This window comes from Mustela putorius, unplaced genomic scaffold (assembly GCF_011764305.1).
Source record: "Mustela putorius furo isolate JIRA1106 unplaced genomic scaffold, ASM1176430v1.1 tig00003932_pilon_pilon_pilon:0A:0A, whole genome shotgun sequence".
NCBI classification, from domain to species: domain Eukaryota; kingdom Metazoa; phylum Chordata; class Mammalia; order Carnivora; family Mustelidae; genus Mustela; species Mustela putorius.
In genome coordinates, this window is record NW_025422077.1 from 8,763,466 (window position 1) to 8,785,928 (window position 22,463).

Consider the following 22,463-nt stretch of genomic DNA (forward strand, 5'->3'; position numbering starts at 1 on the left):
CTTGCCATGTTTCTGGTAGGAAATCTCCAGCTAGCCTTATGGTTTTTCCCCTTGTATGTTACTGTCTTCTTTTGTGTTACTACTTTTAATATTTTTTTTCTTTACCACAATATTTTGCAAATTTAATTACAATATGTCTTGTTGTTGTCCTGCTTTTGTTGATTTTGATGGGAATTCTCTAGATGTATGTTTCCTTCCCAAGAGTTTTCTTTCCCAAGAAGTTTTCTGCTATTATTCTGTAAAATAAATTTTCTGCCCCTTTCCTCTCTTTTTCATCTGAGAGTCCTATAATACAATTATTATTACATTTGATGGAATCACTGAGTTCCCTAAGTTTATTTTCATGTTCCTTATTCTTTCTCTCTTTTGTTTAGCTTCATTACTTTTCCATTTTTTGTCCTCTATATCACTAATTCATTCCTCTGCTTCTTCCAGCCTGTTGTTCATTATATTGACCTGTTTCCAATCTCACCTACTGCTTTCTTCATTTATGACTGATTCTTTTTTAACTCTTTTATCTCTGTGGTAAAAGATGTCTTCTACTCTTTTCTCAAGCCCAGTGTGTATCCTTACAACTGTTGCTTTATTTTTTGTTAAGATTTTATTTATTTATTTGACAGGGAGAGAGCAGCAGAGGGAGAGGGAGAAGCAGACTCCCCACTGAGCAGAGAACCTGATGCAGGACTTAATCCCCAGGACCCCGGGATCATGACCTGAACTAAACACAGATGCTTAATCGACTCAGCCACTCAGGTGTCCATGATTGGTTCTTTAAATTTCCTTCAGGCATGTTACTTCTATCTGTCTCTTTTAGATCTCTGGCTGTGGCCTTATTTTTGTTCTTTCATTTGGGGTAAATTTCTCCATTTTGGCATTTTGTCTAAGTCTCCGCCTTATTCTGTAAGAAAAGCTAGTTATGTCTCCTGCTCCTGAAAGTAATGGCCTAATGAAGAAGTCATGTAGTTCCCAGGGTCTAGCTCTTCAGGGAGTGTCTCCACTGTGTGTGTGAACTATGATATTGTGTCTGGCTCTTCTATCCTTCAGAGCAATCATCTGCAAAAGGTCTCTTTGCCCACAGTGGGCATTTGCTCCTTGGCCTAAATGTGGCCAGTTTTAACAAGGTATACTCTGGATTGCTTGTTAAATGAGACCTAACACTAACTCCACCAGAACTGAGGCCCTACAGAACTCCAGCTGGGAGAGGTGGTGTAGGTAAGTGTTTGTGCTAATCTTCTAGGGGATGGGACTACCACACTGGGAATGAGACAAGCTTGACTGAGAAAGGCAGTTCCAGAAGAACATGGAGGTTTGGGATTTGGTGAAACCAAGTTAGGCAACCAGTGTTGGCACCGAGCTGCTTCTGTCATGTGGTTCTGTGTTTATGCTGACGTGTGGGGGAAGGAATTGGCACCAGCCAGCCCCTTTGTTCCTGGGGAGGAGTCTCTGTGAATGTTGCCTCTCAGGAAAGCCCTCCCAGAATAGTGAATACTCTCTCTGCTGTGTGCCTTAGGTGCTTCTCAGTTCAGTGCTCCCAAGCCATATGCCCTTGGATTGTTCAGTTGCCATCTCTCCAGGAGCAGTGCTGTGCCATTAGGGCTCTCTCTCAGCCAAATCTGCTGACCTTTAAAACTCTAGACTTTAGGCTCTGCTGCTTGCAAGAACTCAGGAAATTCAACCCCTCTCATTTTCTAAGATAACAGCTTTGGGGAAATGTTCTCCTTGTACATTCCCCTGTGTGTTCCTCTCTCTCTCTCTCTCTCTAACCCCCTCTCACCCTTTCACCCTTCTCTGTGACCATGGCTCCCTCCCCTCTGAAGTATCACTGATCCATTTCTCTCCTAAACCACATCCCTGCACTTCCTACCTTCACCAGCGTGGCTCTTCTCTCCCTTTAGTTGCGGAGTTTGTTCTGTCAATCTTCAGGTAGACTTCTGATGTATTTAGGACAATATGGTCGTTATCTAGTTGTGTTTGTGAGGTGAGATGAGCCTACGGTCCTCCCACTGGGGCCCTATCTTCCTCTCCTCCCATTCCTTTAGCTCTTTGAGCATATTTAAGAAAGCTGGTTTCAAGTCTTTGCCTAGTAAATCCAATGTCTGTGTTTTCTCAAGGAGAATGTCTGGAGATTTATATTGTTTCTTTGAATGGGCCGTGTTTTCTTGCTTCTCTGTATGCCTTATGACTTCTATTTGAAAATCAGGCATTTGAAAAAAATAGCAACCTCTCCCAGTCCTTGGAAACCAGCTCTGTATGGGGCAGAGCTCACCAATTGGGTCTATGTGTTCTGAGCTTAGGGATATGCCCAAGATAAAAGCTCAAAGTCCACTCAGGTCTTTTCTGTGTGGCTCTCTCAATTCCTCCATAAACGTGGCTATTTTTGAATGTCTTAAAATCCCAAAGAGTCTCATTCCAGCTTCTCCTGAGGGCCCTACCTGGTCTATTGTATGTCCCCACGTGTCATCTTTTGCCTCAGGTGCTCTGTATATACAATCTTTCTGAAGCTTTCACAAACACTGACTCCTGCTTTTCCCCTAGACTGAGATTTGAGTTAGATGAGAAAACTAGTCCTTTAGGAAGCCCCCAAAATGGGTATAACATTGCCAGTAGGTTTGATCTGCAGCTGGGAATTTGGTTGCTGCCCCTTCTAGATGAAGACTGTGCTGAGCTACGAGGGAGTAGGGAAATGGTGAGTAAAATTTCCATGAAATTTCCTATCATTTTTAAGGTACATTTTTATTGACAGGGAATTCACTTGGTTACTGTAGATCTTTGGCTGTTTTTTCACAGCTACTGTAACATTAACTAAATTAGTTTCTTGTTTTTTGATATTTTCATGAAATAAGGGATTGAAACTTTCTAGTTTGGCATTTTGCGGATATCATACCCTTTGCTGATATCACACCATTTTGCTGATATCACACAACATATCAGGCAAAAAATTTCTTTTGATGAAGTTAAAGTGTATACTCAACTCTTATATGGGCTTATTTCTACATAAAGTAAAGAATAAGACTAGTATTTTATATTGGCCATAAACTCTGTACTGGAGCCTTCTAAACTTTGTTAGGTTTGTGTTTCTTAGCTCCATATCTTTATCACAGGAAACTTTTCCTTGCCCCACCTTTCTTCCACTTTTACTTCTCACTTTTTAAGGACCAGTTCCCATATTCTTATTATAAACCATCTCATGAAACAGATTAAGCTTCCTCTTAGGTGGGAATCAAGAAGTGTGGTTAAAAACAATTGCCCAGCCTTTCCAACTCTGAGCTTGCTTTTTAATTTTCCCTGTTGGTTCAAATTTTGCATTATAAAATGGGGATCAATTACATGAGCATTAGTTCTCACCAAAGACCAGTTCAATTTGATTACAGTAAGTTATTAGTTGCTGTTGATACTTTGAAATTTCTTAAGTATTAAGTGTGATTGGTTTTGTCTCTCATTTATGACACCATTCCTTGGATACCTAGGGGACAGCAGCTTATCAAATTTAATTAAGATGTTTAAAGTATAGAATGAAAATGAAGTTGGGTCTAGAATTTTATTTTTTATCTTAATACATAATATTAAATTCAAGGCATAGAGTTTGAAGAGCCCTTAGCCGTATCATGACACTGTCGATAAAGGAGAGTGAGCCCCCATTCATTCTAAAGGACTTCACAGATTTATAAGAGACTGAAAGCTATCACCACTTTGCAACGACCTTGAAAAATTACTAAATAAGTAACTTTATGTTAAACCAGAAGCTCCATGTGTCAGATGCTGATTTCCTTTTTCAGAAGGGAAGTTCAAGTTTAATTTTATTCAGTATGTGTTAGAGTAGTGGAAAGGACATAGTGTGATTTCCTCCCTTGTCAAAGTTCTTGCTGAATTTGTTGTCTGGATGAGCTTAATTTAAAACAGCTGAAGTCAATGAGCAGAAATGGAAATGACATTGGTAAGAGGAACTGTACCTTTATGCTAGAGAAAGAGTTCAGAAACCAAAAGAAGAGCAAGAAATGCCTGCTAGATTTTCTGATGATACGGAGTAGGATCATGTCCTTTCCAAAAGGAGGCTATGAAGGGAGACCAGTGAGCACAATTTAAAATGCCTGTTTACCTAGTGCTTGAGGCAAACTTAACTCTTTAAGTGGGTCCATAGTACATTAATCACATTACAAACCCATGAGAAATTTTACTGATGAAAAGGTATAGCCTTACTTTGGTTTCTTGTTGACACAGGGAAGACTGACTAAGTCCAATTTATTGCAAAAATTCGTAAGAACCATGTGACATAAAACCTGTGCATGATATAGACTCTTAAATTCCCAACAGCTCCCTGGCAATTGGCTATTTGGTGCTGACCCAAATTTAAATATTCCTCAATAATTAGTTCTCTATTTGGACCTTGTAGAATCTGGCAATAGTATAATTATTTTGTCTAATATTAGCTTGTCTTTTCACATAGTCCATTTTCCCCATAATTTCAGCTCTCCATATATGTTGTCAGAAATTGCAATGATGCTATCTTCATGTCTAAATTAATTTATATGGAAAATTGTAGACAGTGTCTCATATAGCCTTCAATAGTCTAGTTTTATAGATGCTGATGATTATGAAAATCATCATTAAACCTTCCTTTACAAATCTTAAGATAAAGTGAATAGATTTCCTAGTGATTATACATTATCAATCATCAAAAAATTCTTTGCCTAGCATTAAAAAGGCTGCAATTGTCACTTAAAAACAATGTCTAATTTATTAAGAATTATTACTAGGAGCAGGCAGAAAAGGACAGAGGGTCTTTAGTTCCATAAATTTGTAAATAATAAGTTACTGATTACTTTTGGCTTATAACTGCCAGACTCTGAAATTTGCTGTTTTTTCTCAAACCATTCTTTCAGGCTCTTTGCATATACTATCTTACTCAATTTTCATTAACAAGTGCTCACTCAAGTTGAAGGAAGAAACTATAAAATATATAGATTTTAGTAAAATCAATAAAAATTTAGTAAATTTAAAGGACTTTGGCTTCTAGAATTCTATAGATCTTGGCTCCCCTGGGAATAATGCAGCTTCATTTATATTCTGAGATTTGCTGATCTAGCATGCTACAAAATACCAATAAATACTGGACTTGTATTTATGGGCATATATCACAACTTTGATTTAATTCTCTTAAAAGGGGAAAAATGAGCTTTGTCACTATAGCACCTACCACCATAATAGCTAAATAAGTTAATGCATAACCAAGGAATGTACAGTGGAGAGAAACTAACTTGTGAAGTATTCAGAAGCTAGCAAGAATTAAGGACTAGTAATATCTGGATGTAAACTGTTGCATTATGGGATGATCAATAAGTATTTGGAAAAATCCATTCATTAATTCAATCAACGTTATGGAAAATTTAGTATGCCCACAGAGTCATAAAGCATAAGAGATGGGTGTGTCAGATTATAGAGGGAATGTGTTTCACTTATCTAATGATACATAACATAAACACTCAAATTTGGGGACAATAGTCATTTATTTGTTTACTCTTCCATAATTTTGGCAGGACCTACCTGGGGAAAACTTATTTCTGCTCTGTGTGGCATCTTCTCCATGTGACTCAACTGGAATTAGATCTACTCCCCATATGGCTCACTCATTACTTACTGGACAGCAAGTTGAGGCTGGTTGTCTCCTAGGTGATCAGTGGAGTTGTTGGCCAGACTTTTAGTTCTCCTCCATGTTGCCTTTGCAGACGGCTAGGTTGGGCTTTTAACCACACAGCAACTGAGTTCTGAAAGGAAAAGTGTTAAGTGCCCATGTACAAATGCTTATCAAGTCTTGGCTCACTTCATGCTTAATGATGTCCTATTGGCCAACTCTAGTCACATAGCCAAGCCCAACGTCAATGTGGGAAAAAAACATGCAGAAGTCTGAATACTGAAGAGGAGCCTGGTTCATTGGAGGCCAGAGAACCAGCTTACCATGGAAGAGTGGCTGGAGAGTTGTAATACAGAGATCATACCATGTTCGGCTTCAAGGAGCTCACAGAGAAGAAACTTTTGGAATACTATTAATGTTCTACCGCATGTTGCAATAGGTAGATGTGAGGGACCATGGTTTACTCAGGGCAATTGTCTGCTTATGGTATTATATTATAGATAAGTGAAAAATCAAAAAAGCACGACCATGAGCCCAGTGACCATCAGAGGGTTCCAACTAAGACTGAGACCCAAGGAGAAGACATTTTGCTTCATGATACAGACCTATTTTCTTGCCCTCATTTCTTCAATCAAGTCAAGCTCCGGGCATGTTTCAACTGATCCAAGCTGTTTTATTTCTAAAGTTGTTTGAATAACGAAGTAACTTTGGTATAGCCTTTGGCAAATCCCTCATCGTGCTATTTCCTCATTTCTCAAACAAGGGAGTTAAATTAGGTGGTCTCTACAGTCTCTTCTGAGTGTTCTATTTTGCTATATAACAATATGGTTGGTAACATTATATCCTATTATATCAATAACGGGAAATGTGTCCTTTCCCTGACAAGCACATTCCTTTAACTAGTCAGGAAAGCTTGTTGAGAACCAGCTGGTGAAAATGGACTTCTTTGTGTTCGTGTTTGCTCCCTAACAGGCTCTGATTATGGAAACGAGTAGCACGAGTTAGGACTGGCTTTTGGCTTTGCACCTTTGAGCAGTTCCGCTGCTGTGAACTAGGTGTCTCCTTGGATAAAAAGGCTAATGTTCACATTACTTATCTTCCTGGGTTGCTAAGAAGATAAGGGAAGTGAAAGTATTCAGCTTTGATTAGGGATTGAGGTTTTTTCTCACTCCAACCACGGCACTACTAGGTTCCGACAGTTCTGCATCAGTCTTCTGAAAAAAACAGAGGAAATCACTCACAGATACCGGCTTAACCTCTAGAGTACTAGCCCTGCCCACACCAACAGAGCTCCCACTTTTTTTAACTTCTCTGTTGCTAAATCTGTGACCCTTTTAGTAAAACCCAAGGGACTGTACCCAAAGCAGAAAAGCAAGACATTTTTTGAGAAGCAGTTTAGTATTTCTCTTGCTGATATGTGATATGTGCTTTTTTTCCCTTTGTGCCCTTGTTAGAATCCAAGAACTGTAAGAAGCTTGCCTTCCCCCCCACCCCTTTTTAGTTTCACTTTCGAGATTGCAGCAAATATGCTGCCCGTCCCTGGAGGAAACGACTGGATTTGGACTAATGAAAAAAGGAACGGCCAGCTGTTATCAGAGTAAATGAAGGTAGATCTTTAAAATCTTACTGGGATCCGGTCTGTCCTGTTGGCTAGAGCTGGGACTGCACGTCGGTTTCAGCATTCTTTGGTCTTTCTTTGATCTGGTGCTTGAAATCGAGTCAGAATCAACAGGAGAAGAGAAGGAAAGCGAGATGACAGAGGTGTGGGGAGAAGTGTATCGTAACTTAGAGTACATATAAAAGCAGGAATTTATAATTAACATAATCCAATACTTTTGTACAATAATGAGGTTTTTTTTTTTCCTTTGTGGATTTCCGGACGTGGAAAAGCACGTTAGGAAATTTATGGAGATCATTTTGCAATAGCCTTTTAAAAAAATAAAAAATCATATCTTTGGGGGGACCTGGCTGGCTCAGTTGGTTAGGCATCTACCTTTGGCTCAGGTCATGATCCCAGATCAGGTTCTGGGATCAAGCCCGGTTTGGGATTCCTTGCTCAGTGGAGAGTCTGCTTTTCCCTCTGTCTGCCTGTCTCCCCTCCCCAACCCCCCGCTGAGGTGCCCTTTCTCTCTCAAATTAATTAATTAATTAATTAATTAAATCGTATCTTTGTCTTAAAGTTACAGAGCCCTGTGAGCTTGAAAGAATTTCTCTCCTTTTCTCAGATTTGTTGGCCAGAAAGGAGACAGGAGCTGGCATTTTGTGATATTGTGCTTGAAAAGGAGAAAACACTTCAGGTGCTCCTGGGAGTACAAAAGTGGTTTTCTTTGGCCTCATAAAGGAAAGTAGAGGAAAGTGACAAGTGGATAGGCGTTGAGATGTATAGGAAGATCAGAAGGATCATTCCCCACAGCACTGGTAAATGCAGGTGAGTCGGAGGAAATCCGAGTCAGCCTGGAGCAGGAGGAGCTCACGAAGTTACCTTGCAGTTTCACAATAGGATTGTGTGTTGGTGTGTGTCTGCAGTTAGGTGTTATCTGTATACACTCACGGGGAGAAAATATTATGAAGTGTACGAACCAAAACGGAGAATCCAAACTAAGCAGGGATTAGCTCTAACTCCCAACCAGTCTGGTTCCAGACCAAATGTCTTCATCATGATGCAATATTATCTCTCACTTAGACAGACACATGTAATTCTATGCACCCTGAAAGGCCTTTCTAAAATTGCAAGACCCACTGAGTGTCTATTTTCCATCTTTTTAGCTTTCTTTGCTTCTGTCTCATACAATAGCAATTTTTTCCTGTCTGCTTCATCCTCTAACTGTATTCTCATTTATTTCCCTGAAGCAAATTCCAGAATAATTTTTGCATACAGTTTGCATAGTTATAAACTTACTGAATCTTTGCATATTTCAAAATGCTTTGCCCCTTATCTTGAGTTGTTCAGGCAGAAATGAAATTTTAGGTTCAAAATTGTTTCCCCTGATCATTTTGAAAGCTCATCACGATTGTTTTCTAGTGGCTGATGTTGCTAATGAAAAGTACTTCTTCATTTGGAAGTAATTGATCATATGTTCCCCTTTGAAGGTTTTAAGATTTTTTTTTTCTTTCAAATGGTCACAATTCTGAAGTTTCGTAAGATTCACTCTGTGGATTTTCCTTTTTCACTCTTCCTACGTACCATTTGGTGATGTACCTTTCCATGTGATGAATGTATTTTCAGATCTGGGAATGTCTTTCAGTCCTTCAGAGATATTCTTTGTAAATAGATTAGTCCTTTTCAGTAATTTTGATCTCTATTTCCATTCTAAAACAGAGAAATGTCACCCAGACAAGGAGGAGACTATATTGCAGCACTGTTTGTGTGAGTTGTAAATAGAAGTAGAAGCACTTATAGTACAAGGAAGAGAGGTTTGGGAGGATTTCAGAGAGGTCAGATTTGGGAAGTTAGTCCCTGATTTCCAGAATGTATTCATTTTCAGCTCTAAAGTTTTCATGTACCTGAGTAGTTTGGTGAGGGGCCTCCTAGTTGGGCTGTGATCTTTGTCATAGCCTATAAATATAAAAATTGGGTATGGCTTTCACAATACTTAATGCCAGTATTATAAAGGCCATAAAATAATTAATAGAAACAGACTTTTCTTCTATCTCTGAGAACTAGATTAGAATAGAAGTAAAGTAAAACCACTATTGGGCACCTAGGTGGCTCAGTGGTTTAAGCCTCTGCCTTCCGCTCAGGTCATGATCCCAGGGTCCTGGGATCAAGTCCCGCATCGGACTCTCTGCTCAGCGGGGAGCCTGCTTCCCCTTCTCTCTCTGCCTGCCTCTCTCCCTACTTGTGATCTCTCTCTGTGTGTCAAATAAATAAATAAAATCTAAAAAAAAAAAGTAAAATCACTATGTTTTAAAAGCCAATTAGAACAATTATAAATACTTGCACTAGTTCTATTTTCTTACAATTAATCCTCTAAAATGATTTTATTATTTAAAACTTTTCTGGAATTCTTCTTGTGACATGACTTTTAGATCTACGGAAAACTAACTTATTTAATTATCATTTTTATTGATCCGGCTCCATACATTGAAGATGTATTTGATATTTTTAAATATCTGAAAGTGAAACTAGGTAATTGATCGTACCAGAGACTATCACATTAGACATATATCCCACCAAAATAAAGTTGGGACCATTGACGGAGGTAAGAGAGGTTTTCTCGAGCTGATTAACTGCCCAGGGAAAGCTATTCAGTCAACATGTATTTATCCAACATTCGATATGGTCTAGTCACTTTTCTAGATGCAGGTAAAGCAGTACAGAGTAAAGACAATGTGTCCTCTACTATTGTAACTGTATACTCCAGTTAGGAGGAATAATTAATTAAATAATAAGTAAAACTATTTCAAATAATTCCCATCAACTGTGGCACGGAAAAAAAAAAAAAACCTAGGAAACGAATAACAAATGGAAGGATTTACACTTCGGAATTCAAGGTTTACTGTAGGCCATGGTAATCAAAACAACAGGGTATTGGCATAGAACTGACAGGGCACCTGGGTGGCTCAGTGAGTTAAGCCTCTGCCTTCGGCTCAGGTCATGATCCCAGGGTCCTGGGATTGAGCCCCGCTTCGGGGTCTCTGCTCATCAAGTAACCTGCTTCCCTTTCCCTCTGTCTCTGCCTGCCTCTCTGCCTATTTGTGATCTCTGTCAAAAAACAAAATAAAACAAAAACACTTAATTTTAAAAAAGTATTCCAAGCCTCAAATAGCCTACACATCAAAATCATATGACAAAAGAACAAAAACAGGTATTTCAGAAGCTAAAAGATAAAGCCTCGGGGCACCTGAGTGGCTCAGTGAGTTAAACCTCTACCTTCGGCTCAGGTCATCGTCTCAGGGTCCTGGGATCAAGCCCTTCCTTGGGCTCTCTGCTCAGCAGGGAGCCTACTTCCCCCTCTCTCTCTGCCTATCTCTCTGCCTACTTGTGATGTCTCTCTCTCTCTCTGTCAAATAAATAAATTTAAAAATCTAAAAAAAAAAAAAAAAGAAAGATAGATAGGTAAAACCTCCTGTAAATATTTTGGGGAAAGAGGAAGAAGAGCTACTCAAGCAGATACTTTGGTCAAAAAAAAATATTTCAAGAAAGAAGGTACTGAAATCCACCATAGTGACGTTAACCCAGGAACATGGTGGAATGGATTCCAAGATGATAACCCAAGAGAAGGTGTCAGAGATATCCCTCCAAACCGGCCATTTACCCAAGAGTATGATTAAGAAGCTAATTGATCTTGGTGTTATAGAAATGAAATCATGTATCCTGTTTCTTTCAACAAGACACTGTATTGAGTTGCAACGATGTGGATGGAACTAGAGGGTATTATGCTTAGTGAAATATGTCGATCAGAGAAAGACGATTATCATGTGATCTCACTCGTATGTGGAATTTAAAACAAAACAGAATTTCACAGGAGAAAAGAGGAAAAAATAAAACAAGACAAAATCAGAGAAGGAGACAAATGTAGGAGACTCTTAATCACAGAAAACAAACAGGGTTGCTGGAGGGGATGGGGATGGTGAATGGAGTAATTGGCTGATGGACATTAAGGAGGGCACGTGATGTAATGAGTACTGGGTGTTATGTAAGACTGATGCATCACTGACCTCTACCTCTGAAACCAATAACACATTATATATTAATTAACTGAATTTAAATTTTAAAAAAAATTTTAAAGACGCTGCATTGAAACTGGGGTAAAGGTGAAAAGTGAAGAGGGAGTTTGTATGCTCCATTTTTGTACTTCTGTGCTATTTGAATTATTTCCATTTGAAATATTGATTATAGAATAGATGCTTGTATTCTGTAGAAGTTGTGAGTAAAAAGATCATATATAGTCACTTTTGGTTATCTGTTTTTCAAAGAATATACCAATACCTATGAAAGCCTATGTTACTAATGTTGTCTCTTACTTGTTTACGTTTCTTTTAGAGGGGAGAAACATGAACCAGAGTTCACCTTTTCATATCTACTTCTTTTGGGGACTGCTGTCCCTGTGGGTTCTCTGTACATCCTCTACCCATAAATGTGTCGTTAGACACGAAGTGGCTGACTGCAGTCATCTGAAGTTGACTCAAGTGCCTGATGACCTCCCGGCAAACATAACAGTGTTGAATCTCACTCATAATCAGCTCCGAAGATTACCAGCTGCCAACTTTACAAGATATAGCCAACTTACTATCTTGGATGGAGGCTACAACTCTATCTCAAAACTGGAGTCAGAATTGTGCCAAAAACTCCCCCTGCTGGAAAGTTTGAACCTCCAACACAATGAGCTATCTCACCTTTCCGACCAAACTTTTGTCTTCTGTATGAACTTGACAGAACTCCACCTAATGTCCAATTCCATCAAGAATATTCAAAACAATCCCTTTCAAAGCCTGAAGGTAAGATGGAAAGGTTCATCTCCCTATAAGAAATTTAAAATATGTCATCTCAATATCAAGGTGAAGAGTAAGAAAACCAATCTCACTCAAGTGGAAAGAGGGGGACCTCCCATGCAAGTATGGCCATTTATGTTTGAAAATGTTTTCAAAAGGGAAAATAGCATCTTAAATCAATTTCAGCCTTAATTTTAAGGAACTTTGCCTCTCTTGCTCCCTCCCATTAAAAATTCAACTTAGGTACAAGAGGTAGAGATGAAAAAAGAATCTGATCTGTCATAACCAGAGAAGAATCAGAATATACCACAAGGAAAAGAGCAAATAAATTACCTGCAGTAAAAAAAAAAAAAAAAAAAAGCCATATCCAAATTCTGACTTAAATGAAGTTAACAAATTGATAGATAAAGCAAATTGTTCAGTAAAAAATTATGTACTCTTGATTTACGAAATCTCTTTACAATAATGCTTTACCAATGGCCACCATCTTTTTTTTTTCCCCCAGTACTTTAGTTGACTTTTGCATCTGGGAAAATGTAAGTTATTGTCTCTCAATCTGAGAGAATTATTAAGCACTTTTCTTAAACCAAAGCCATTTTTAAAACCCGGTCTCGTTCATTTTATGGACCTGGAAAAAATTTGGCATTCTTTGACCTCATGTCCCAAAATTAGTGTACAAACTTAAATATGCTTAGAAACATTTATAAAATGACTTGCTTGCCAGTGATTTGAAAATTCTTTCTTGTGCCTCCCTAGATGCTGAAGTGGATGATTTGTCATGTACACCAAGTCCTCAAAATCTGGTTAGAGTAATCTTTGGCAAAATGTTCTTTTATTTTTAAAACATAAATAAAATTCTTACTCTGTTTATTATGTGTTACATAAGATTCTGCCCTAATATATCTCGGCTTTACATTACCTTCACCTGAGTAGAACTTTATGTGTTAAAATGTAGCATAAGGGTGGTAAAATGTCCCACAGCACCCACTAAACAAACTAAAATGAATATTCTGTACTAGTCATGATGCAAAACTTACATAACTACCAATCTTTCTCAACATAAAAATCTTTTTAGGATTTCATGGACATCAAAGTTCTACTCATACTTCTTTAAGAAGAAAATTTTTTCTTCTTTTTTTCTGTTTAGTTTCAAGGCTGATGCATGACACCCTGTGCTTGGTAAGCCACAAGAATATTCCTTACATCGTAAAGAAATTATTATTATGAATACTCCTTATATCATGAATAAATGAGCTTAAGTCCTTTTATTTTGTTAAGAGAAATAAAACTATTCTTCTTGAAATGATTCTTGCAGTAAGAAACAAAGCCTTTGCAACAATGGTATTTTCAATCACAACAGAGATTTTTTTTCTTTCTTTCTTTTTTTTTTTTTTTTTGGTTATGTTAGTCCCCATACAGTACATCATTAGTTTTTGATGTAGTGTTCAATGATTCATTATTTGTGTATAACATCCAGTGCTCATTAGAGCATGTGCCCTCCTTAATACCCATCACCAGGCGACCCCCTCTCCCTATCTCGTTCCCCTCTGAAACCCTCACTTTGTTTCCCAGAGTCTGTAGTCTTTCACGGTTCACCTCTCCCTTTGATTTCTCCCCCTTCAGTTTTCCCTTCCTTCCCCTAATGTCCTCTGTGCTATTCCTTATGGTCCACATATGAGCAAAACCATGTGACAATTGTCTTTCTCTGCTTTACCCAGCCATCAGAAAGGATGAATACCCACCACTCGCATCAACATGGAAGGAACAAAGATTTTTTATTACTCTTACTGTCAGTTTTCTATAGAATAATAGGTGATATTTTGCTGTTACTTCTAAGTTATTTCTAAGATTCAGGTACATTTAAAGGAGCTATTTTTGGAGGCCAGACTCTAACTTATATTCATCTTTTTTCTTTCTCAGAATTTAATCAAATTAGATCTATCTCATAATGGTTTGTCGTCTACTAAATTAGGAAGTCAGCTCCAACTGGAAAATCTCCAAGAGCTTCTGTTATCAAATAATAAAATTAAAGTACTGAGACCTGAAGAACTTGATTTCCTTGGTAATTCTTCTTTAAAGAAATTAGAGTTGTCATCAAATCCAATTAAAGAGGTAAGAAGTAAGGTAAAATTATTTTGTGTTCTACCTTTAAGTGTGGACAGTCCCTAACTGTGTCACGTGGATACGAATTTAAAGATTCCCTAGAGAAAGGGGTGATCATGTTTGCCATGTCTCCCAGAAATCCTTCATACTTCCTGCTTGGAGCCATTTGATGTCATTGTCACAAAAAGAGAGACTCTGATAGCAGTTAGGGGCTGGGGCTCTGCTGTCTGACAGAAATGGGTTACAGCCCCTGTTCCAATTATACACCAGTACTTGGATCTTGGAGAACCTACTAAACCTCTCCTCATTTGTAAAGTGGAAACGGTACTATTTATCCCACAAAATCTCTGAAAGAATTAAAATAGCATGATGGTTAAGAGCACAGTCTTTAGAGTTGGGTTAGCTAGCTCCGCTTCTGTCCTAATAATTGTGTAATCAGACAAATTATTCAAGTTCTTTATGCTCCACTTCCCCAGCTATAGAACTGGTATAATAACACTATGTCATAGGCTGTATGGTAACGAATTTAGCAGTACCTGGCATGTAAGTGCTCCATAAATGATAACTAGCATTAGATTATTATAAAAATCCTCTTATAATGGAATATAACTAACTGACCTTCTCTTTGATCCATGATATTCAATTCATTAACTACTTTCATATACAGATATATCTGTATTTTATTCCTTTAGAGGCTGAGAATAAGAATATTGGAAGCCATAAACTAAGTCAGATTTTTAAAAGCTGTATTAATTTTCAGAATAAAAATGGGCTGTGTATTGGTTCTGAGATAATAAAATATAAACAAACAACAAATGAACATTTTGTGCAATACTCATACTAAGTTTTGAACAGCATTTTTTAAAATTTAGAACATTTATTGTAGAAGTTTTATAAAATATGTAAATAATGGGGGGGATAAAAATCATCTAAAAGTCCACAGTCCAGAGACAGCCAGTGTTAGCATTTGGGTATTTTTTTTTAAGATTTTATTTATTTATTTGACAGAGAGATCACAAGTAGGCAGAGAGGCAGGCAGAGAGAGGAGGAAGCAGGCTCCTCGCTGAGCAGAGAGCCCGATGCGGGGCTCGATCCCAGGACCCTGAGATCATGACCTGAGCCAAAAGCAGAGGCTTAACCTCCTGAGTCACCCAGGCACCCCAGCATTTGGGTATTTTTATCTCCAGCTTTTCTCCAAGTAATAATAAGAAAAACAACAGCAAGTGGATTTCAGAGTACAAATTCAAAATACACTGTGTATCTATATATATATATATTTATATAATCCTAAACTAACTTATTCTTTTTGTGTGCGTAGAAATTTTTATTTTCATTGAAATAATATTTTTATATACTGATACTAGTGCAAAAATAAAGGCAAATAACATTCATGGTGTGACATCACACCAAATTGATTTTTATTATGTAGAATAGTGATTCTTAATCTGTGTGTCTACCTTATTTGTGCCAGGCCTTTCTTGCTTAAACCACTGCACTACTGGTTCTTTTCCAAAATCTAATAATTTATTTTTTTATTTTTATTTTTTCTTAACTAACTCATTGAGATGAGGAAGTGTTGAGGAACTTGCCCAAGGCCTCACTAGTGATCATCTGGTGACGGAACTGGGTTTCTGGCAGTGTTAGATCAGAGCCCACGCTCTTGACAACTTTTCCGTTCTGTATGGCCTCCCTGTGCAACAGTGTATCCTGCTGTTTAACAGTAATATTGTATCATGAACATTCTCTATATCATTAAGGATGATTCAAAAACTCAATGTTGATTGCTTTAAAATAGTGCTATCATGTAAGTTCATCCTAATTAATACAATAACTTCCTGCTTCGTTGTCCAATTCCCTTTTCTTATGGTACAGTACCCTTTCTTCCCCATTTTTGCCTTTTCTTCCATTAGCCCAACATCTCACAAATGACATGGTAGGCGTTAGAGTCTCTTTGCTCTCCTGGTGTCGAACCACCACCCAGCACTGGCTACTCCCCTCTCTGGATTCCTTCTCTCCTGCCTTCTGTTCTCTCTTCTGGTGCTGAGTCCCACAGCAGCCAAGGCTTCTGGTGAGGGAGTGGGGACAGGGCAGCGGGGAGCTGGAGGCACTATCATGAAGTCAAGTCAGGAAGAAAAACCATAGGGGAAAGACAAAAAGCAAGGCTGGAACCCAGAGTCGCAGAAGGGTATGTATGTGTGTCACTGTTTCATAATCCAATCTACCTGTTCTTATCATGTGTTCATGAGAACAGGACCGAAACAGGACCTGCCCCGGCAGTGACTTTACAAATAGCTTACATTACTCACATTGACACTCAGTGAGATCAAGTGAAAGCACTAGGAACCTCACCTAGACTGGGAGGTCAGGGGAGGCCCCCTAAAGAAAAGGCCCTTACGCGATGGATGGAAGGTAAGCTGTGGCCCACAAAGGCAAGGGCTGGACAGGAGGCAGAGAGTAAGGAGCTGAGCGGTGGAGGGCTAGGGAAGAAGGCGGAGAAGACGGTGAAGGGCATCATGCAGATGCCCCTGAGTAAGGAGCTGAGCGGTGGAGGGCTAGGGAAGAAGGCGGAGAAGACGGTGAAGGGCATCATGCAGATGGCCCTGAGTTTTGGTGACTAACCTCCTTTCCTTTCCCCGCCCCACTTTAGATCTCTCCAGGGTGTTTTCATGCAATTGGAAGATTATTTGGCCTCTCTCTGAACAATGCTCAGCTGACCCCCAGCCTCACAGAGAAGCTTTGCTTGGAACTGTCAAACACAAGCATTCAGAATCTATTCCTGAGTAACTCCCAACTGTACAGAACCAGCAATATGACTTTCTTTGGACTAAAGCACACAAATCTCACCTTGCTTGATCTTTCCCACAACAACTTAAAAGTGATTGAGAACGATTCCCTGGCTTGGCTTCCCCATCTAGAACATTTCTTCCTGGAGTATAATAATATAGAGCATTTGTTTTCTCGTTCCTTTTATGGGCTTCTCAACGTGAGATACCTGGATTTGCGACACTCTTTTGCTAAACAAAGCATTTCCCTTGCGTCAGAGCCCAAGATTGATGATTTTTCCTTTCAGTGGCTAGAACGTTTGGAGTATCTTAACATGGGGGACAACAACCTTCCAGGCATCAAAAGCAATATGTTCACGGGATTGATCAGGCTAAAGCACTTAAGTCTCTCCAACTCCTTTGCAAGTTTGAGAACTTTAACCAATGAAACATTTTTGTCCCTCGCTCAGTCTCCTTTAGTCACACTCAATCTAACCAAAAACAAAATCTCAAAAATAGAGAGTGGTGCTTTTTCTTGGTTGGGCCACCTACAGGTGCTCGACCTTGGCCTTAATGAAATCGGACAAGAGCTCACGGGCCAAGAATGGAGAGGTCTAGAAAATATCGTTGAAATCTACCTTTCCTACAACAAATGCCTGCAACTGACGAGCGACTCTTTTGCCTTGGTTCCAAGCCTCCGACGACTGATGCTCCGAAGAGTGGCCCTTAGAAATGCGGACAGCTTCCCTTCACCTTTTCATCCTCTTCGGAATTTGACTATCCTGGATCTAAGCAACAACAATATAGCCAACATAAATGCTGAACTGTTGGAGGGTCTTGAGAAACTAGAAGTTCTGGATTTGCAACATAACAACTTAGCAAGGCTATGGAAACATGCAAACCCCGGTGGTCCTGTTCATTTTCTAAAGGGTCTTTCTCACCTCCACATTCTTAACTTAGAGTCTAATGGCTTTGATGAGATCCCAGCAGAGGCATTCAAGGACTTGCTTGAATTAAAGAGCCTTGATTTAGGATTAAATAATTTAAACATATTTCCACCATCTGTCTTTGATAATCAGGCATCTCTAAAGTCATTGAACCTTCAGAAGAATCTCATAACATCGGTTGAGAAGAACGTCTTTGGGCCAGTCTTCAGGAACCTAAGTAATTTAGATATGAGCTTTAATCCATTTGATTGTACATGTGAAAGTATCGCCTGGTTCGTTAATTGGATTAACAAGACCCATACCAACATCTCTGAGCTACCAAGCCATTACCTCTGCAATACTCCTCCTCAGTATCATGGTTTCCGCGTGATGCTTTTTGATGTATCACCCTGCAAAGACAGTGCCCCCTTTGAACTCTTTTTCATAATAAATACCAGTTTCTCATTGATTTTTATCTTCCTTGTACTGCTCATCCATTTTGAAGGCTGGAGGATATCTTTTTATTGGAATGTTTTAGTGCATCGAATTCTTGGTTTCAAAGAAATAGACAGACAGCCAGAGCAGTTTGAATATGCAGCTTATATAATTCATGCCTATAAAGATCGGGATTGGGTCTGGGAACACTTCTCTCCAATGGAAGAAAAAGATCGAACTCTCAAATTTTGTCTCGAAGAGAGGGACTTTGAGGCAGGTGTCCTTGAACTTGAATCAATTGTTAATAGCATCAAAAGAAGCAGAAAAACTATTTTTGTTATAACACAGAATCTATTAAAAGATCCATTATGCAAAAGGTAGGTGAACATTGTGAACTTTTAAGTGTATACTTATTTTTTTGATAGAGCTTTTAAATATTATTAAATATACTTACATTATGACTCACAACTCAAAGAATTTTTAAAATAAATTTCTTTAAAAAATAAGCTGATTATTAGGGACAGATGAAAACAAATTTAAGGAGGATATGCACGCTTTGGGCTGTTAAAGTCTGTATACTGATATATAACATTTTTTAATAATTTTTTTCCTAGATTCAAGGTGCACCAGGCAGTTCAACAAGCTATTGAACAAAATCTGGATTCCATTATATTGATCTTTCTTGAGGAAATTCCAGATCATAAACTGAACCACGCACTCTGTTTACGAAGAGGGATGTTTAAATCGCACTGCATCTTGAACTGGCCGGTTCAGAAAGAACGGATAAGTGCCTTTCATCATAAATTGCAAGTAGCACTTGGATCTAGAAATTCAATACATTAAATTTATTTCAAGACTAAGGTAACAGAGGAGTAATTTTCCTAACTTAAAAAGTTTTGCGGTCGATTTAGGCTTTATTTGAAAATAATGTTGACCTGTTTATTCATATTTAGAGAGTATTGTCCCACGATTCTGTCTCTTCTCTCTCTCTATTGCTGGTCTTTCATCACCAGCTGAATTAATTGGACCCAAAATAAACATATAAGAATATCTTCTACAAACGAATGCACAGTTGGTTACTGAGGTCTAAGACAACTTAAGGAAGTTTTAAAACATTCCTCATTTAAAGAAAATATAGAATTATGAGAAGGTTTCTGACCATTACATTTGGATTTTTTTTGGATGAACTCATAGTAGAATAAGAGATAATGGTTTTAGTGGATACAATATAATTTCAACTATAAAAGAGTACATTTAAAATACATACCCCAATTTTTAAAAGCTTAGGTATAGTATTTTTTCAATTGGAAGGCTTTTATTTTAGTGGTGCCTGTCTCACTGTCAATTTTGTTAAGTGTTAAATCCCATTTTAATATACAGATTCATGGTCAGAAAACATTTGCGGTTCATTTTGATCACTTAGTAAAATAAATATTTTAATAAATACTTACTTATATTTTCCTGATATTTGGGTTTCTGCCATAGGTGTTAGAGAAACAATTCTCTGATTTAGAAGTATTACCAAAAAAAAAAAAAAAAAAAAAAAGGATTACAGAAAGGCTTGCTTCCTGAACATTAATTAGTAGATTGGCTTTGTGGAAATAAAATACTCTTTTCTCTTAGTCACAGGCTCAGGAGATGGCCCTGGTCAAATCATTTGGTCCCACTGAGATTCTTTGACTCCTGATCTTGAAAATTATGATGATAAACAAAATCTTAAATAATCCCATATAATTAATGATGACCATGGTATAGTACATTCACATGAAATATATTATCATGTAAAATATGCTGTGTACATGTTAGTCCTTCTCTAGAAAGACTATTATTTTAAATTTCATTTTTGTCTTACAATGAAAAGAATCTAATTATGGATATAGACAAGCAGAGCTTTTTAAAACTTTTATAGTTCTGGTATTTAAATATAAGAGAGGGTTGAAATGATAAAGCTGAGTTAATTTCTATATTAGAAGCACCTCTTTGTTAAATTTAGAGAATATTTGAGGTGTCACATTTTGGAACTTTGAATGAAATTGTTCAGTATTCTCAGGGCTAAGCTCACAGAACCTTGCAAGAAGTAATATTCACTACATTGTTGGTTCCGAAAGAATCTATATCTCTCAACAATGTGAATGTGCGGAGGACTCATTTTCACTTTCCCATTATACATCAGCCTTGCCCACAAGACACTTGTTTTATAGCTATTTTGTGTTAAAATGTGTTTATTGCCCATGAAATAATCTTGTTCTATTTTGGAATGATAAACTATAAACAAACAAGCACTTAAATTAAATTAAATTAAATTAAATTTTTATGATGCCAAAATAAGATTCACAATGACTGTTTTTCTTGATGTGCTTTGGATGTTATCTATGTATCAATGGTCTCAATTTCATTAAAATATTTCTAAGTGAATTTTTATTATGAATTAATGTTTCATCAGTTTGTGAAAAGGCTTTCATTCTCTTACTTATTTGCCTATAAGATGGTTGATCAAATGGCCACAATTTAAATTGAATTTTCTTGAAGTTGTTGACTAGATGAGGAGATGCACCAGAGATGGCCCATTTAACTGAATATAAATCAAGCTAATAAAAGGTGTGAGCCTTGACTTGTGTTTGACCTACACAGGAAGAAACATCCTGAACTTCTGTAAGCTGTCCTTTATAATTGTTCTCAGGGGGAGTCCTCGTCCCTGGGGTTCCAAACGAGGGAAGTGCAAAAAAGGATGTTTGTCTGACCTATTTAATTTCCAAGAGCAAAGTGACTTGTTTGACTGCTCTCAAGGTGCCATCATATTATCTGTTCACTCCATCTTCTTCCTGTTTTTCACTTTCAAAACAAATTCCAGCTGAATCAACACTGAGTTAAAGATAAATTTAGGATTTAGATTTTACCTAAAAATGATACCTTGTTTGATTGTAATGAGAAGTAAATGCTATCAATTTGTTAGTGAGGATGGGGGGTTTGTTTTATTAACAAGTTTTATTGTTTTATTTAACTTGTTTTATTTAACAAGTTCTAATTATTCAAATGTCTACTTTGGGTTATTTGCAAAGGGAACTCAATAGTGAGTGATGGTGGTCATTGGAAAATGTAAAGAATGTTCCGTAGGAAGAACTTAAAAAATATTTCTTGCAATCTATAGAGGCAGAAAGCAGACTATTGGTTGTCTGGACCTAGGGATGGGAATAGAGAGTAAATACAGGTGGTACAAGAGATTTTGGGGGTGATGAAAATGTTCTAAAATTGGAATGTGGTAATGATTGTACAACCCTGTAAGTTTTTACTAAGAATTATTGAATCATATTTTCAAAACAGGTGAATTTTGTGGCATATGAATTATATATTAATACAGCTATTAGAAAAATAGTATTCATGGGGCAGCTACATGGGCTCGCCACATTCAAAGCATGATGGGACCCGATAGGATATGAGCCAAGTTGTAGAAAGCAAGGCAAGAGTTAGGGTAGGAAGAGACTATCAAAGATGGACCTGAACAAAAGGCTCCATGGAAGAGGATCAAACCCTTCAAAGTGGGTAGGATTTTGTTGAGTGAGGAGGCAGGTGGCAGAATGAACAGTGAGATGGAAGGGAGGGAGGCATAACCTTGGTGTTGGATGGTCACAGGGATGCCACAGAGGAGGCAACCATGTTGCAGAGAGCGTTGCAAAGGAATTTAGATTTAAGGAGTCAGGTGTTTTGAAATTGTAACTTTATGGGTTTCAGTTGGCAAAACCAGAAATTATAATACTTTTCCTTCCCGTGACTATGACTTAGATTTATGCAACAACTAGTTGAATAGAGGATGTAACTTCTAACTGGACAGTCCAACCAGCCAGGTGTACTCCCACCTCAACAAAGGACACTTAAAGAACTTATTTTTTTCCTACAAATGTGGAGATCCATATTAAGGTAACCCCCCCCCCCAAAAAAGGCCAACCAATGGGTCAGTAGTTGCTAATTACGCTAGGTGATATATTAGCCATTTTTAGTTCTTGCAAGTCCTCAGCCTTGCTCCATCTGCCTGTGCAAGGGAGACACTGGTGCTGTCATGTGACTTTCCCCCCACCTGCTCAACAAGCCATCTTGCATACATTGGGCAGGAGTCATGGGACTTTTCAATGATGGAACTTTTCTGGGTCTGTGTGAAAATGGCTGGGTAGCCAGTTT

At 38.0% G+C, this 22,463-nt stretch overlaps 1 protein-coding gene across 1 annotated transcript; it reads left to right on the plus strand.

Annotated features, from left to right (window-relative positions):
- Positions 1-729: 729 nt before the first annotated feature.
- Positions 730-20,711, plus strand: TLR3 (toll like receptor 3). Its single transcript, XM_013059014.2, has 6 exons — positions 730-2,686; positions 5,535-7,236; positions 11,616-12,070; positions 13,985-14,176; positions 16,815-18,667; positions 18,905-20,711. The coding sequence occupies exons 3-6, from the start codon at positions 11,627-11,629 to the stop codon at positions 19,131-19,133; spliced, it is 2,718 nt and encodes a 905-aa protein (XP_012914468.1). The 5' UTR covers positions 730-2,686; positions 5,535-7,236; positions 11,616-11,626; the 3' UTR covers positions 19,134-20,711.
- The last annotated feature ends 1,752 nt before the right edge of the window (positions 20,712-22,463 follow it).

Bases quoted from the DNA above. Each gene is read 5' to 3' on its own strand.
- TLR3 (XM_013059014.2), top strand. From the start codon at position 11,627: ATGAACCAGAGTTCACCTTTTCATATCTACTTCTTTTGGGGACTGCTG. The intron at 12,071-13,984 runs GTAAGATGGAAA...TTTCTTTCTCAG, and splicing joins ATCCCTTTCAAAGCCTGAAG to AATTTAATCAAATTAGATCT. The intron at 18,668-18,904 runs GTAGGTGAACAT...TTTTTTTCCTAG, and splicing joins AAAGATCCATTATGCAAAAG to ATTCAAGGTGCACCAGGCAG.